This window comes from Hyla sarda, chromosome 7, assembly GCF_029499605.1.
Source record: "Hyla sarda isolate aHylSar1 chromosome 7, aHylSar1.hap1, whole genome shotgun sequence".
Classification (NCBI taxonomy): Eukaryota; Metazoa; Chordata; class Amphibia; order Anura; family Hylidae; genus Hyla; species Hyla sarda.
In genome coordinates this window covers 215,048,238-215,064,981 of record NC_079195.1, presented here as the reverse complement: position 1 = coordinate 215,064,981, position 16,744 = coordinate 215,048,238, and the positions used below count along the sequence as shown (strand labels likewise).

At 43.4% G+C, this 16,744-nt stretch overlaps 1 protein-coding gene across 3 annotated transcripts in view; it reads right to left on the bottom strand.

Annotated features, from left to right (window-relative positions):
• The window catches only part of LOC130283309 (vitellogenin-1-like), a 138,987-nt gene that overhangs the window by 29,467 nt on the left and 92,776 nt on the right, over window positions 1-16,744 (bottom strand). For all 3 annotated transcript variants that reach the window (XM_056532611.1, XM_056532612.1, XM_056532613.1), the window contains 7 exons: window positions 14,025-15,554; window positions 13,781-13,837; window positions 12,219-12,296; window positions 11,036-11,236; window positions 7,972-8,114; window positions 7,753-7,891; window positions 3,253-3,385 (listed from right to left, as the gene is read on the bottom strand). In XM_056532611.1, the coding sequence (XP_056388586.1) occupies window positions 3,253-3,385; window positions 7,753-7,891; window positions 7,972-8,114; window positions 11,036-11,236; window positions 12,219-12,296; window positions 13,781-13,837; window positions 14,025-15,554 (2,281 nt within the window). The remainder of the gene's footprint in view (window positions 1-3,252; window positions 3,386-7,752; window positions 7,892-7,971; window positions 8,115-11,035; window positions 11,237-12,218; window positions 12,297-13,780; window positions 13,838-14,024; window positions 15,555-16,744) is intronic.

The window sequence follows — 16,744 nt, the reverse complement described above, 5'->3', positions numbered from 1 at the left end:
CTTCATCAGTGGTCTTCAACCTGCGGACCTCCAGATGTTGCAAAACTACAACTCCCAGCATGCCCGGACAGCCATCGGCTCTCCAGGCATGCTGGGAGTTGTAGTTTTGCAACATCTGGAGTCCCGCAGGTTGAAGACCACTGCGGGCCTTCGTCATCATCCAGACCCCCCTTTAGTTTTCTACTCACCTCCCCTCGGTGGGAAGGAAGGGTGAGCTGGTCGGGCCCTCTATGCTGCAAGGACCGTTCGGTGGGGAGGGTTCGTCATTCCGGGCTGTCCATTTTCACCGGGAGGCCCTTTTCTCCGCTCCGGGCCGGCCCCGGACTAGTGGCGTTGCCTTGACGACGACGTACAGGGACGTCTGTGCACAGCAGACGTACCTGCGCATGAACGTCCCTGTGCGTCGTCAAGTCAACGTCACTAGTCCGGGGCCGGCCTGGAGCGGAGCGGAGAAGAGGGCCTCCCGGTGAAGATAGACAGCCCGGAACGACTCACCCTCCCCACCGGACGGTCCCTGCAGCATAGATGGCCCAACCAGCTCACTCTTCCTTCCCACCGAGGGGAGGTGAGTAGAAAACTAAAAGGGGGGTCTGGATGATGACGAAGGCCGCAGTGGTCTTCAACCTGCGGACCTCCAGATAATTCAAAACTACAACTCCCAGCATGCCCGGACAGCCGATGGCTGTCCGGGCATGCTGGGAGTTGTAGTTTTGCAACATCTGGAGGTCCGCAGGTTGAAGACCACTGAGGAGGGATTGAGAGTTCACTCGAGTGTAAGCCGAGGGGGGCGTTTTCAGCACGAAAAACTCGGCTTATACTCGAGTATATATGGTAAAAAAAAAATATATATATATATATATCCAGACTATTTCCTAAGATTTCGGAAACTTTCTTTTTTCTTTTCTGCTACGAAACCTAAACTCCTGTCTTCTAATGTCATTAGGTGGCAGTAGAAGCAAGTGGAGAAATTTGCTTCAGACTTTTCCATTATAAAATTTCTTCTTAAATAAGTACCTAATGAAAGCCTGCTCTCCGCTCCTCAGCCGGCCATGCATGGATGGACTCTTATTTAACCCAGTGCTTCAGTAACAGTATTTAACTATTCACTTGGGTCTGGTCAGGCCTCAGGGTAATTGTGATCTCCAGTGCAGAAACTGTGCATAGTCCAGAGGTGAAAACATACGGTATACAGCCTGATATGGGCCATTAATGGTCACCTAGAAACCTCTTTTCCCATCTTGAAATACTTAAAATGTGCGGATTTACCTTTAGTTCACTTTTCAACTAAAATATGAGAAAATTGTGTTCAGATTGCATAACGTTGTATTTGAATCACTCCCTTTAACTAGGGCAAAGGGGTCAACTGCCCCAGGGTTTCCGCACCCTACGCCCCCCCCCCTCGTTCCACCACCATGTCCTCAAGGTACCTCTTGCTGTCTGTCGCGGTATTATTTAGGAGCTTTACCATTACATATATACTTTACTTTACAAAGATCTGTTTTCTTTTGCAATGTATGGAAATGGGTTCTTTTCATGTGTTGCAAAAGTACAAGTTCCAGCATTCCCAGTAGTTTTGCACACTGTTTTTTTTTTCTGTTTTGGCTTTATTACTGTGGTGGCCCAGTACAGACTGTGTTACCCCGTACCCTTGCTATCCTGTCAGGCAGCCTCCCTACAGTGTCCCCCCCCCCCCCCCCCCCATGTAAATATGTTTTTTATGTATTATACTGTGTAATGTGTGAAGAAAGCGTTGTTACTTTAAGACTGTTTACCATGTGACTTGTCATGTGATTGTTACCCAGGAGGTACCAGTGACCAGATGACCCAAGGGTGGCCAATGGGTTCCCTGCTAGTCTCCCCCATATAAGCCCCGGGAGTAGCTAGCTCGCTCTCTTTCCCTGCTCTCTTGCTTCCCGCTGAGGTCCAGGGCAGTCGATTCTAGGTGAGTGTCCAGAGTCATCGGAGGCCTCAAGTCCAGTCTGCAGCCACAAAGCAAAAAGTAAGCCACAGTCTCAGTATTATCAGTCAAGTCAAGTCAGCGTGGGCTGCATTAAATTGACCCCATCTACTACAAGTCCCAGCAAGCCCTTAAGGTCTCTGAGTCACTGGTCACCTCCGTGGGCCCTGGCTAAACTGTATAGATCTGTAACTTGGCGTCGGAGTCATTATTGCCCCGCGCCTAGCCCAGGATCTAGCGGTATACCTTTGGGTGGTATCGAGGATAAACCACGCCCTGATGTCACGAATACAAAGGGGTTAATTCCATCTGCCCCTAGTGTAAAATCTGCCCTCATCACGCCCTGTTACCACATAACTATATGGGGGCACAGGAGGTCATTATTACTCTACAAGGGCACAGGGGGCATTATTACTATATGAGGCACAGGGGGCATTATTACTATATGGGGCACAGAGGATATTATTACTATATGGGGCACAGAGGACATTATTACTATATGGGGCGCAAGGGGGATTATTAGTTTGTAGGGGCACATGGGACATTATTACTGTATGGGGGCACAAAGGGCAGTATTTGTGTACGGAGGCACAGGGGCATTATCATATGTATGGGGGTATTGTAGGACCATTACACGGGGGCACAGGGAGTATTATTAGGGAGTGGGGGCACAGTAGGGGCATTATTTGTGAATTGGATCATAGCTGAGGCATTATTAATAAGGAAATTATTACTGTATGGTAGACAAGTCACATTTGGGAAAAGTCATCATTGCCATCTATGTCAGATGGAGAAGAGAAGTTTCTATTGCTTTTTATTTTTTATTAGGGGGAGGAGAGGTTGGGCAAATCATCAATACAATACAAGCAGAGGTCTCTTGGAAACCATAGACAATTAATCCAAAAACTATATTGGAAATTTTTATAACTTTTCATTATGCTCTTTAAGGTGGATTGAACCTTGGTACATATATGGTTTTAGCTATTATCCTTTTCTAATACTGGGAAAAATCCCAGAAGAAAAAACTCCTCGAGTGCTAACGTACAAAGTTTCATCATTAAACAATATATTTTACTTTTACGATTTTTACTTTACTTTTACTTTCACTTTTTTACGATTAAGCCTCCTTTATTTTAGCAGTTTTCTTCATTTGACAATAAATTCCTGAGACGCATATGAACACAACAGTTTTCTGACACCCTGACTGGTAATCACAGTCTATGAGTTTCCACAAGCCTTTTATGATTTAATATTATTTTGGAAAAAAATATAAAAATAAAATAAGCGGGCTCTACCTCCATGGCTACCTCTGACCATCGATGATACTTTTGGAAGATTTGTGAGTTCAATTAGATGAAGGTGTCTGAGCCAGCGAGTGCCAAGCGCGAGATCCCACGGGATGGGTACAGCCTGTTTATAAAATGTCATCTGAAAGAGAAGGAATAACACTTCTTATTAGGTTATAATTCTTGGAAATATTTTGTTGTTTTTATAAATTCTGGTCCTGTGATCCTCAGATGACTGTCAATATTCCGTGACCCTGAGTTTTGAGAATTGGTTTCAACATTTGAGAAGCAAAGAAAGGACAAGAAGAAGGCGAGAATTCTATCTATCTGTCTCTTATCTATCTATCTCATATCTATCTATCTATCTCATATCTATCTATCTCATATCTATCTATCTCATATCTATCTATCTCATATCTATCTATCTATCTATCTATCTCATATCTATCTATCTCATATCTATCTATCTATCTCATATCTATCTATCTCATATCTATCCATCTATCTATCTATCTCATATCTATCTATCTCATATCTATCTATCTATCTCATATCTATCTATCTATCTATCTATCTCATATCTATCTATCTATCTATCTATCTCTCTCATATCTATCTATATATCTATATATCTCATATCTATCTATCTATCTCATATCTATCTATCTATCTATCTATCTATCTATCTATCTATCTCATATCTATCTCCTATCTATCTATCTCATATCTATCTATTTATCTCATATCTGTCTATCTATTTATCTCATATCTATCTATCTCATATCTATCTATCTATCTCATATCTATCTATCTATATATCTCATATCTATCTATCTATCTATCTCATATCTATCTATCTCATATCTATCTGTTATCTATCTATCTATCTCATATCTATCTATCTCATATCTATCTATCTCTCTGTCTATCTATCTCATACCTATCTATCTATCTATCTATCTATCTATCTATCTATCTGTCTGTCTGTCTATCTATCTATCTATCTCATATCTATCTATCTATCTATCTCTATCTATTATCTATCTCTATCTATTATCTATCTATCTATCTCATATCTATCTATTATCTATCTCATATCTATCTATCTATTTCATATCTATCTATTATCTATCTATCTCATATCTGTCTATCTCATATCTATCTATCTCATATCTATCTATCTCCTATCTATCTATCTATGTCATATCTGTCTATCTCATATCTATCTATCTCATGTCTATCTATTATCTATCTCATATCTATATCTCATAGCTATCTATCTATCTATCTATCTATCTATCTATCTATCTATTATCTATCTATCTATCTATCTATCTATATCTATCTCATATCTATCTATCTCATATCTATCTATCTAATATCTATCTAAACAAGAAAAAAGATGACCACAGCACTCAAAAAATTGTGAAAAGAGGTGATGTAGTTTTATTCCATGCCAAAATACAGATGCAACGTTTCTGCTGCCTGTGCAGCCTTTCTCAACCATACAAAGTGACCAATATCAGTGGTATATAGGTGGTAGACAATTCAATCAGGTGAAATAGCAATGTAATAAACAATTAATAAAAAACAGTAATAACAAGACATAAAATAAACTGCATCAATATCAAAGTGCAAAGCATATGAGGCAAATCAAAATGCCATGGTTACACACAGTGTACACAGTGACTAGTGACAGGTGCTAGGTTAAAAACGTAATATTAGGTTTAATTGATCATTAAGAATCATATAATATATATTGAAGGGGGCAGAAAACACTCACCGGGACTAAGATGTGTACATAAACATGGAGGCTGAACACCACGATAGTGTATAGATATCTTATATCTATCTATCTAATATATATATATATATATATATGTTCAAAGCTGCAGAGCCAGCCTCAGGCTGTGCTCATGTGTTAGCTCAGCTATCCACATGGGGGGGCCAAAAGATTTTCCTGTCTCCTGCCTGTGAGCACATGAACATGTTATGGACTCCTGTGAAGAGTAAGGTCTGTCTTTTGGTCACTGTCATTTTATAGCCTATGTAGGGCTTACCATATGCCTTGTGCAGGAGAGAATGTGAGCTGTGTACCTGCCAGTTGAGTCAGTCTGCAGGCTGAAGATGTTCCACACTATTCCTGAAAGGTAAATCAAGGCTTCCCTTTCATCTAACCTCCCATAAAGCTCAGGGCAGCTGTCACTTGTGCAAATAACAGTGAACTTACTACTGTATGTGCACAGGGCTGCAGTGCAATGTCTCCATCTCACTTTAGCTACTGAGCAGAACCAGCAGTTCAGTGCTTAGTGTTACCCTTTCCTTTACTTACTGTTTCTTGGCATTTCTGCTCAAACAGCACTATGCAAACCAAGTGCATCAGTTACTGCGCCTCCCCCACGTGCCATCTATATTAATGTACGGTGTAAATCATCCTACAACCTGTTCAGTCCAGTGCACTTTCATGAGCACTGTCATGGCATAGCAGAGAGGAGGTTGTGCTGTGATTTGCCAGAGATGTGAAGAAAAGAAAGCAATTGTGTGTGCACTGCCAGCAAATAGTTCAACTCTGGTCCCATCAAATGTAGGAGTGGAGTCTAAGTACCCTCTAGGTTTTCACCCTCTTTCCTGCTGCAGCATGTGGGAGATGGGTTTCTGCTACCAGTGGGTATCAGGTTGCTTCCTGAAAGAGGTCCCAGAGTTGATGGTGGCTGGCCAGACAGACTAAATGGTCCTGGGTCCAGGCACTGAGAGATGGGAAGAGCTAGGACTGGTGCCGGCGTAAGTAGAAGACTGTCAGCCAGGTAATGGAGTCAGGTTCAGGCAGAAGAGTAATGGCTGGAGAAACAGGTTCAGCATCAGCTTCTAGTAGATAAACCATGGCAGGTGGCACAGGTACATGGTCAGCGGACTGGATCATGTACAGGAGGGTCAGCAGAGTACACAAGGGTCAGCAGAGTACACAAGGGTCAGGCAGAGGCAACATCAGGTAAACAGGCACAGGTCAGGATACAGAATAGCAGATCTGGAGCATGCATTTTTGCTATGGTAATGTTCATGCAATGTTTCACTGGCAGAGCAGCCTTAAATAGGTATTGCCAGGCAGGGATAGGTAGAGGATACATTAAAGATACCTATTAGATTCTTGGTCGATCTTAGGCTGACTTTGCCCTTGTGTGTATGGGCGCCATTAGTTGTGTAATTATTCCCTTGTTGAGAATCTATAAGCTACTCCATTTATACAATATGTGACAGCTCTGGCTATAAATAGGTTTTCACTAGAGTGTATCCATATTTGCCTACTTGTGATATTGTTGCTGTTTCTGTGGTGTCCCGGTACAGAAAATGGTTCTGTATAGTTCTAAATTCCCCTCAGGTAGAGTCTCCCCTAAGTCATGATATGGTTTTGTCTTGTATATTAAAGGACAACTGCAGCGGTATGACACTTATCCCCTATCCACAGGATGGGAGATAAGTGTTTGATTGCGGGGGGGGTCCGACCGCTGTGACCCCCCCGCGATCACCCTAACGGGGCGCCGCCATTAGTGCTCATGGTGAGCGCTAAGGCGCATAGCGTCGACCTGGAGGTCGACGTTGACGCCCCATCTCCTCCCCGTCCCCATACAGTTCTATGGGGGAGACGGGGAGGCACGAACGCTGCCTCCCCGCCTCTCCCATAGAAATGTATGGAGGAGGCGTCCCGGCTGCAACGTCATGCTGCGGCCGGCACGCCCCCTGCACAGGACAGCCGCGGGCCCCGTACAGGAGATCACAGGGGGTCCCAGCAGTCGGACTACCCGTGATCAAACACTTATCCCCTATCCTGTGGAGGGGATAAGTGTTAATCACGCTGCAGATGTCCTTTAAGTATGTACATCTATTGTATGTATTGTACAGTGAATGTGAGTAATATATGAAGGTTGTTAGGACGTTTACCCTGTATAGGACCTTCCTAAGGTCATTTGATAGGTGATCACATGATATACCCAGAGTTCCAGTGACATAGGTAACCCAGGCAACCAGCTACCAATGGGCTTTAGTCCAGCCCCCTGATATATAAGAGGCTGTAGTCGCTATTCTCACTCTCTTATCTCCTGGACCCAAAAGCAAGCACTTGTCCTGTACAAGTCAAGTCCAGCATATCTAGGCCAAAGCCTAAAAGTCTGCAGCCACGTCAAATCTGTGAGTGCAAATCAAGTCTCTACTGTCCAAGCAAGCCTGAGAGGTTCCCTGTGTCCCGGTCACCTCTGTGGAGTTGGCTATCTGTAATGATTGTTTTCTGCCTTCTTCAGTAAAGTTCCAGTTGCATCAAAACTCTGTTTTGGACTCTCATATACTATATGCCGTTTTAGGTTGGTTGTCAGCGGTACTCTACACCATACAACCACATCCTGGCGTCACGAACACTAGGGGTTAACAACATCTTGCCCCAGGGGTTAATACCATCTGGTCTCGCTACCTATACCGCTTTTCCTTATGGAATTATCATTTGCAAAGTAAAAACCTTACCTCTGGTGTCTTCAGGATGGTGTCATACATGTCTGGAGAGGTGGCTGCCACTCTTACAGTGACCTGGTGAGATGGATTTGAATGGAACCCTTGTGAGAATCCCATTGTGTACGCTACACCTGGCACATAGGTCATGAGCCTGTATGAATACAAGAACATTAGTTTTGTGACCATTTAGATACCTATGTTATAAAAGAGACTCAGTAATAATACTGTTACCTCCCAGCTGCACTCTTCAGCCAGGATGGTAGCCTATCCCACTGCCAGGAGAGCTGCATTGCTGGAGATCCGGCTAGCTTCCCGGTGGAGAGTTGACTTGTGATCTTATAGTCTTGGCAATTTTCACCCCATCTCAGCATTGCCTGGAGGATTCATCAAAAAATCATTACTATAAACTGGATAAGGATTAAAATATGCAATTTTGACTTATCATATAGGTTTGACTCTGCAAATAAACCCATTACATTTGGATAGGCCATGAGTGTTCCTCCTTTATTGCACATGATGTATTCTGCCTGTATTATCCTAAAGATAACACCCACAACCTGCTGTGAATCTACACAGCATGATGGGAAACCCTTGAGAAGAATGCAATGCCTCACCGAGGCACCTTAAAGTGTACCTGTTGTCAACAAAAACTTTTTAAATAATGTAGATAATACAATTATATGTATATTTGTAATATTCATTAGATAAAAAATGTGTATATTTATGGGTGAAAAAAAGTGCGGTCCCTGCAGCTATTGTCTGTGAGGAGTCCAAATACAGGAAGTAAGGACAGGACAAGCAGGACTCTGCGCAGGCTCCTTGCTTGTCAATGATCATCATGTGTGAGCCTGTAGCATGTCACAGAGCCCTGCTTGTCCTCAGTGTACAGAGCCTTGCTTGTCCTCAGTGCACAGAGCCCTGCTTGTCCTCAGTGTTCAGAACCCTGCTTGTCCTCAGTGTACAGAGCCCCGTTTGTCCTCAGTGTACAGAGCCCCACTTGTCCTCAGTGTACAGATCCCTGCTTGTCCTCGGTTTACAGAGCCCTGCTTGTCCTCAGAGTACAGAGCCCTGCTTGTCCTCAGTGTACAGAGCCCCGCTTGTCCTCCGTGTACAGAGCCCTGCTTGTCCTCAGTGCACTGATCCCTGCTTGTCCTCAGTGTACAGAGCCCTGCTTGTCCTCAGTGCACAGAGCCCTGCTTGTCCTCAGTGTACAGAGCCCCGCTTGTCCTCAGTGTACAGAGCCCCGCTTATCCTCAGTGTACAGATCCCTGCTTGTCCTCAGTGTACAGAGCCCTGCTTGTCCTCAGTGTACAGAGCCCTGCTTGTCCTCACTGCACAGAGTCCCGCTTGTCCTCAGTGTACAGAGTCCCGCTTGTCCTCAGTGTACAAAGCCACGCTTGTCCTCAGTGTACAGAGCCCTGCTTGTCCTCAAGGTACAGAGCCCTGCTTGTCCTCAGTGTACAGAGCCCTGCTTGTCCTCAGTGTACAGAGCCCTGCTTGTCCTCAGTGTACAGAGCCCCGCTTGTCCTCAGTGTACAGAGCCCTGCTTGTCCTCAGTGTACTGAGCCCTGCTTGTCCTCAGTGTACAGAGCCCTGCTTGTCCTCAGTGTACAGATCGCTGCTTGTCCTCAGTGTACAGAGCCCTGCTTGTCCTCAGTGTACAGAGCCCTTCTTGTCCTCAGTGTACAGAGCCCGCTTGTCCTCAGTGTACAGAGCCCCGCTTGTCCACAGTGTACAGAGCCCCGCTTGTCCTCAGTGTACAGAGCCCTGCTTGTCCTCAGTGTACAGTGCCCTGCATGGCCTCAGTGTACAGAGCCCTGCTTGTCCTCAGTGTACAGAGCCCTGGTTGTCCTCAGTGTACAGAGCCCTGCTTGTCCTCAGTGTACAGAGCCCTGCTTGTCCTCACTGCACAGAGTCCCGCTTGTCCTCAGTGTACAGAGCCCCGCTTGTCCTCAGTGTACAGAGCCCTGCTTGTCCTCAAGGTACAGAGCCCTGCTTGTCCTCAGTGTACAGAGCCCTGCTTGTCCTCAGTGTACAGAGCCCTGCTTGTCCTCAGTGTACAGAGCCCTGCTTGTCCTCAGTGTACTGAGCCCTGCTTGTCCTCAGTGTACAGAGCCCTGCTTGTCCTCAGTGTACAGATCGCTGCTTGTCCTCAGTGTACAGAGCCCTGCTTGTCCTCAGTGTACAGAGCCCTTCTTGTCCTCAGTGTACAGAGCCCGCTTGTCCTCAGTGTACAGAGCCCCGCTTGTCCACAGTGTACAGAGCCTCGCTTGTCCTCAGTGTACAGAGCCCTGCTTGTCCTCAGTGTACAGTGCCCTGCATGGCCTCAGTGTACAGAGCCCTGCTTGTCCTCAGTGTACAGAGCCCTGCTTGTCCTCAGTGGCCCAGTATGGTTGGTGTTACTCCGTACCCTTGCTGCCCTGTCCGGCAGCCTCCCTTCAGTGTCCCCTGGGCCCCGTGTGCTTGTTTCCCCCCTGTATATATGTTTTGCTATATATTATAATATATAATGTGTTGTTGCTTTAAGAAATGAACCATGTGATTGTTACCCAGGTGGTACCAGTGACCAGGTGATCCCAGGGGGTTACCTATGGGCTCCCTGCCAGTCTCCTCCATATAAGCCCTGGGTTGAGCTAGCTCGCTCCCTTGTTATTGAGGTCCAGTGCAGTCAAGTCGAGTCTGAGTGTGTGTGTCCAAAGTCATTGGAGGACTCAAGTAAAGTCTGCAGCCACAGTCAAATGCAAGTAATCTACAGTCATAGCTTTGTCAGTCAAGTCAGCGTGGCCTGCATTAAATTGTCCAATCCTACTACAAGTCCCAGCAAGCCCTTAAGGTCTCTGAGTCACTGGTCACCTCCCTGGGCCCTGGCTGAACTGTATAGACTTTACCAACTGTTTACCCTTAGTAAAGCTACTGTTGTCCGTAAATTGGTGTAGGAGTCATTATTGCCCCCGTGCCTAGACCAGGATATAGAGGTTTACCTTCGGGTGGTATCGAGGATATACCACACCCTGGCGTCACAAATACAAGGGGTTAATTCCATCTGCCCCTAGGGTAACAACCTCTGCCCTCATCACACCCCGTTACCACATATCTATTTATCAATCTTGCCATCTATCTTTTCTTTCTCTAGCAGCAGGGAGGAAGTAAAGCACTGCTGTAATTCAAGTCTCTTCCTACTATTCCTCTTAGCCTTATAAGCCTATTTTTAAGTGGAACATGGTGGGTACGCTTTGACTCATTATTAACTTGTTAAAATAGAATTTTCATTGGCGTTTTCATACAAGTTTCTTACTGATGCTTTGTAGAATCTAGAAACGGAGGCATCAAAACATGTCTTCCAGGAACTTTTGTGATCCAGAGGAACCGTGATGACCCGTGCTTTATGCCTGATCGGATCAATGTAAGCCGCAGCCTGAAACCCTTCGTACTTTGTATCAGTCATGAAGGATTTCACCAAAAGAACCATCGTAGGGGGAGTTTCGTTAGGTAAGTTCTGCAGAAATACACAAACACTATTAAATGGGTTTTAGCTCCTGAATAATGGCCTGTATTAATAATCTATTGTTAAAACCCAGAACACTCTAGTATAGCACATCTTAGTAATTTAATAAGATAACAGGTTTATAAAATGTATTCTGCTGCAGCTCTGTTTTTCCCAATTGGCTTCTATTGCTTAACATGTGCTTACCCTGAAACCAAAGGAGATATTTCATGCCAAAAACGTATCATAAGTTTTAGATCGTGGGGGGTCCGACCGCTGGGACCCCCATGATCTCCTGTACCGGTCCACGACTCTCCCCGGTAACGAAACGTGTTGACCCTGGCGGCCGACACAACCCCTCCATATATCTCTATGGGAGAGCTGAAGAAAGCTGAATGGCTCTTTCATAGAGATATATGGAAGGGAAGTGTCTGCTGCCAGGGTCGACAAGCCCTGTTCCCAGAGAAAGCCTGGGCCCCGTACAGGAGACCGTGGGGGGTCCCAGCAATCAAATCCCTCCAACAATCTAACATTTATCCCCTATCCTGTGGGTGACTAATTTTAAAGTCAGCTTGTCTTCTACTAGACCTTTTGGGTCTTCTATTTTGGGTACATTATTGTGTCACAGCTTGTCCCCTTGGAGGACCTTCTTTTGCTCTAGTGGGCCAGTTTGACCCTGTGTCTACTTATATGCCCTTTGGATGCTATGATGTGATCTTACAATGTGTTTAACAAGCATACGAAAAGACCATGAGTGCATTATGAATCTAAGTTAACAAACCAGTATTATGGATTTATTTTTTTAACAGCATTCATCAGACCCCACTGACATATAATGGGGTCCATAAATGTTTCCTTTGTTTTCCATGGTAGTCCTGCACTCTGTGTTCTTATTGTCATCAAAAAATGATGAACTTGGTGGAAGTGTGAACAAAGCTAAAGATTTATCCATCAAATTATGGGAAAGATTACTATGATGTACTGTAATCCAAACCTCGAATGGCAAGGAGTCCATTCCACTGCCACTGCTACTGCTACTACTACTGCTACTGCTGCTGCTTCTTTGTGAATTCTATAAAATTAAAGAGATAAAAAAACGGAGTTAGAAACATTAAGACTTTTTCCCATTAATCCCATAAACAAATTAATACCTATGTACTCAGCTCTCCACATTCAATGGGAGAACAGTTGAGCGAGGTGGAAACGGTTCCTCCGATAATCACCCCATTTAAAAGGATTTCAATGTTCTGAAGATGTAACAACTACATTAACTTCATATAAGATTTCCACCAGTGAAGTTTTACATCACCTGCTGAAGACTTTGATCCTTTTACAAAATATAGATAACCATTCACTAAAGTCTGGCCATCTTCAAACCCCCCAATGAGATGCACTCTACCGGTGTTGTCCCAAGACTGATACTTTTCACCAACCAACAGGACATGTGATAGGTGTCTGACTGCTGGGAGCTGCACCAATCATGAGAACAGGGGCCCATGCCCCCCATTTAAATTGTGCAGTCTATGGGACTGTTGGATAGGGGATAAGTGACAGACATCTATGGAACCACTTGAGTTCGGAAACCATTGGTTAGCAAGACCTAGCAAGAAAAGGATAAAGGAAGAGCACTAAACGCATAAATGTCTTCTTGTACTTAATTCCTTAGTTCGGAGTAGCGAGATGGCATAGATAGACACAGGTGGGGCGCTCTGAGCACCCCACCTGCGTCTATCTACGCCATCCCGCCATCTTTTATACCTAGATTTCACAGTAGAACTTAAATGGTATGTGCCATCCGAAAATTCCCTATTGTATTTTTGTTAATCAAATTTTTTAAAGAATTTATGGTGATGTTTTCTAACTTTCCATTTTACTATCTATATTATAAAATTATCCTGACATCTTGCAATTTCCATTTTGGCCACTAGGCCTAAAACTAAGCTGAGACTCCCTGTTCTGTACAGATCATTTCCCAGCAGTCCCTCTCCTTATCATCAAAGACAGGAGTATGGTGGATAGAACAGTGTATTGGTAAGACAGGATCTTTACAATAGATGAAGCTCACAGTTCAGCCTCCCTCTCCCTGGGGAATGACCCCCCCCCCTGTACAGGTCAACAAGCACACCCAGAAACCATTCCCATTCATGTCAGTGGGACAGCTCCCATCTATTGTTGTCTATGTTCATGGGTCAGTGAGAAAATATTTACTTTTCAAGTTAAAGTCCATCTTTTATCAAGTCCAATAATCTGTGTTGCTGGGCTGCCCTCCTAGGCGTTATCTAATCATCAGATCAGATCTACTAAAAATGATCTAAAATTCATCTCTTGCTAAAATTATTTGTTTTATTAATCCGCTACTGTGGGGGTTCCCTACCAAATTTTTGCTCATGGCCTTTATTAACCTTGATCCCGCCCACCATGCACCCGTGCCATCATTTACTTATTGTATTCATCAGGTCTATTAAATTATTATGCTATAACATGTAAATATTCTAAAAAGTAATATAGAAAAAATCATAATAATAATAATAATAATAATAATAATGAACTACATACCAGAAGAGAAGATGTTGATGTGAACTTAGCAGTGTGAATTTGGGGGGCAAAAAATTCCTGAAAAAATAAAGAAAGTAAAATAAAATATTTAAGAAAATAATAATAATATTAATAATAATAATAATAATAATAATAATAGTAATAGTAGTAGTAATAATAATAATAATAATATAATACAATGATAATAATTGTTGTTGTTATTATTATAAAATATAGTAACAGTTATAATAAATAAAATAGTTACCATGTAGTTTGAGTCGTACTGGGACTGGGATTCCGGAGACATACGGCTGCTCTCACCACAATCTGTACAATTGCCTCTATCTGCAAATTTAGGGTTGTTTTTGCTGTTTTTTCTTATAGTTTTCCAGGGGACTGCATGTTTTTTTTTGTGGTCATTTTTCTGTTTATGACCTTTTTTGGTCCCAGAGCTGTCCTTGATACTTTCCCAGTGATTTTTTCCATGCTTCTTGCCATGCTTCTTATGACTTGAGCTACTTATTTCACTGCTACTTTGCAGCTGTTTTCTTGGATGTTGTTGTCTGTCTTCTTTCCTGGAGTGTGCCCGTTGCACGTTGTGACTGCTGCTCTCGCTACTATTACTGCTGCTGCTCTTCTCACTGCTTTGGAATTTACATTTTTCCTCTTCGCTTTTCGTCTTGCCATGTTCTTGAGAATGTTGACATTTGTGAGGCTGCTGGTCTTTCTTAGCATGATGTCTTCTGCGATGGTCTACTTTAGGTCTACGCCAGCAAGTACAGTGACGTTTTCTACCTTGTGGTTCATGGTGACCACCTGCCCGATCAGAGTGTTTTTTAGTGTTGTGATGGTCATTATCCTCCCCCCAGTTGTCATCTTCTCTTTCACCTTTATGTTGATGTTTTTCGTTGCTACTCTCAAGCTTATCTTTGTGATGTCTGCCATTCTGTTCTTCCTTTCCATGTGGGGCCTTCTGTTGATGTGTACGCTCTTTTCTCTCATTTCTTTGGTGATGCTGATGTTCTTCTACTTTCTGCTCATGTCCTTCATGTTGACCTGCATGATGTTGGGCCTTGGGTTGATGTTTATGCTCTTCTGGCTCATCTCTTTGGTGATGCTGATGTTCTTCTCCTTTCTGCCCTCTCTTGTGATCATGTCCTTCATGGTGACCTGCTTGATGTTGGACTTTCTTTTCTTCATTTCCATTTTGGGCCTTGGGTTCATTTCTATGGTGACCTGCATGATGTTGGACTTTCTGTTCTTCACTTCCATTTTGGGCCTTGGGTTCATTTCTATGGTGACCTGCATGATGTTGGGCCTTGGGCTGATGTTTATGCTCTTCTGGCTCATCTCTTTGGTGATGCTGATGTTCATGTTTCTGCCCTTTGTTGTGATCATGTCCATGATGGTGACCTGCCTGATGGTGGTCTATTTCTTGGGAGTCCTTATGTATGTTCTTGTTTCCTCCTTTTTCATGTGGGTTTTTGAGATCACTTTCATGTTCATAGGCGTCACGCTGGTGTTCTTCCGGCCAACACTTGCAGTGGATTTCCATGCCTTTTTCTTTAATGTGATGACGTTTGTGCCCATGGATTTCTTCATTTTCATGATGTCCTCCTGAATGTTGATGCTCTTTATTTTGGTTTCTGTGATGGTGTTTGCTTTGATGTTTCTCATGTTGTCTATGCTTTTTATGTTGTTTATGCTTATTTCCTTGCTTTGATTTCTCAGGAGTATGTCCAGAACTAGATGAACTATTACTAGATGACGCACTTGAGCTGTTCATCAATTCATTCTGGAAGAAAAAACAATACAATATTAAATATTTTTGCAATGTAACTCATGTGACTCTGTACTAAGTAAAAGTTCTTTAATTTAGCTTTCATTACACCCATCAAGTTTTAGATTACCAAGCAAGACCAGGCAAAGCGGTGAGGCACAGAGGCTGGCAACAGGAAGGCAAATGACAAATCGACATTACTACTGGCAAGGAAGCATTGTGACCGAGAAGGCGCATGGCTGACAGGGTGCCATTGTGGTTTACAGGTACATTTGACACGGTAGCAGCAGGCACTATATTTGGGGCTCAAGGCTAGCTCTAAGGTGGAGGAGGATGGTACTGTTAAAGAGAGGAAAATCGTAACAGGCGGTGGAGAAATGCTGCACAAGTCACACATCAATTATGTGAACAAGTGTAAATATACAATTCAACATACATAAACAATATACTTGCACTATAATAAATCACATCATAACCATCAATCCCTCCAAAATCATACATCACCCTTAATAGGGTCCTGATTGTGACTCAAGACATATGTGCACGCGACTAAAATCATTTAAAAACACAATATTACAGTTAGCAAGGGGAAATCACTCACCCGAGCAAGTATGGAAAACTAAGCCTGTGTAAGCATGCGTGCCGGAAGTGCGTCATCCTGAATGCAATACATGGTCTGAGAGCGTCTGTGTAGTTATGACAATGTGTTAAAATCTCTCTGCAGCACAACATCTATGTGATTGTAGTGACGTGCTCCATTTAGTTTGTGCACGCTGACAATCTAGGGCGTGCGACACCATCTTACATTAGGGCAAGCAAGTATAAACATATTCGTGGACAAACAATAAAAAAAAATACATATTAACTAAAATGATATAAAATATAAAGCAGCAGGTCAGGTAAGTGGTATGTACTTGTATAACCATACATACATACATACATACGTTCTCAGCCCCCTTGTTAAATCAGTATAGCGGTGTCTGTCAGGATCTGGAATCCAGCACCATGAAGTGTTGGACTCTCGTATCCCTGGAGCCAAGGACCCCGAGCACTCCGCCAAATAGGTGGAATCTCTGGGAATCGGCTCATTAACGCACCATCTGAATAGATCCTCACGGTCAGTGCAATATGGAGGCATATTTGACCACACAGGTATGCAGAGATTACCATTACATTGTTAGACCCATATGCTGCATACTGCAAAA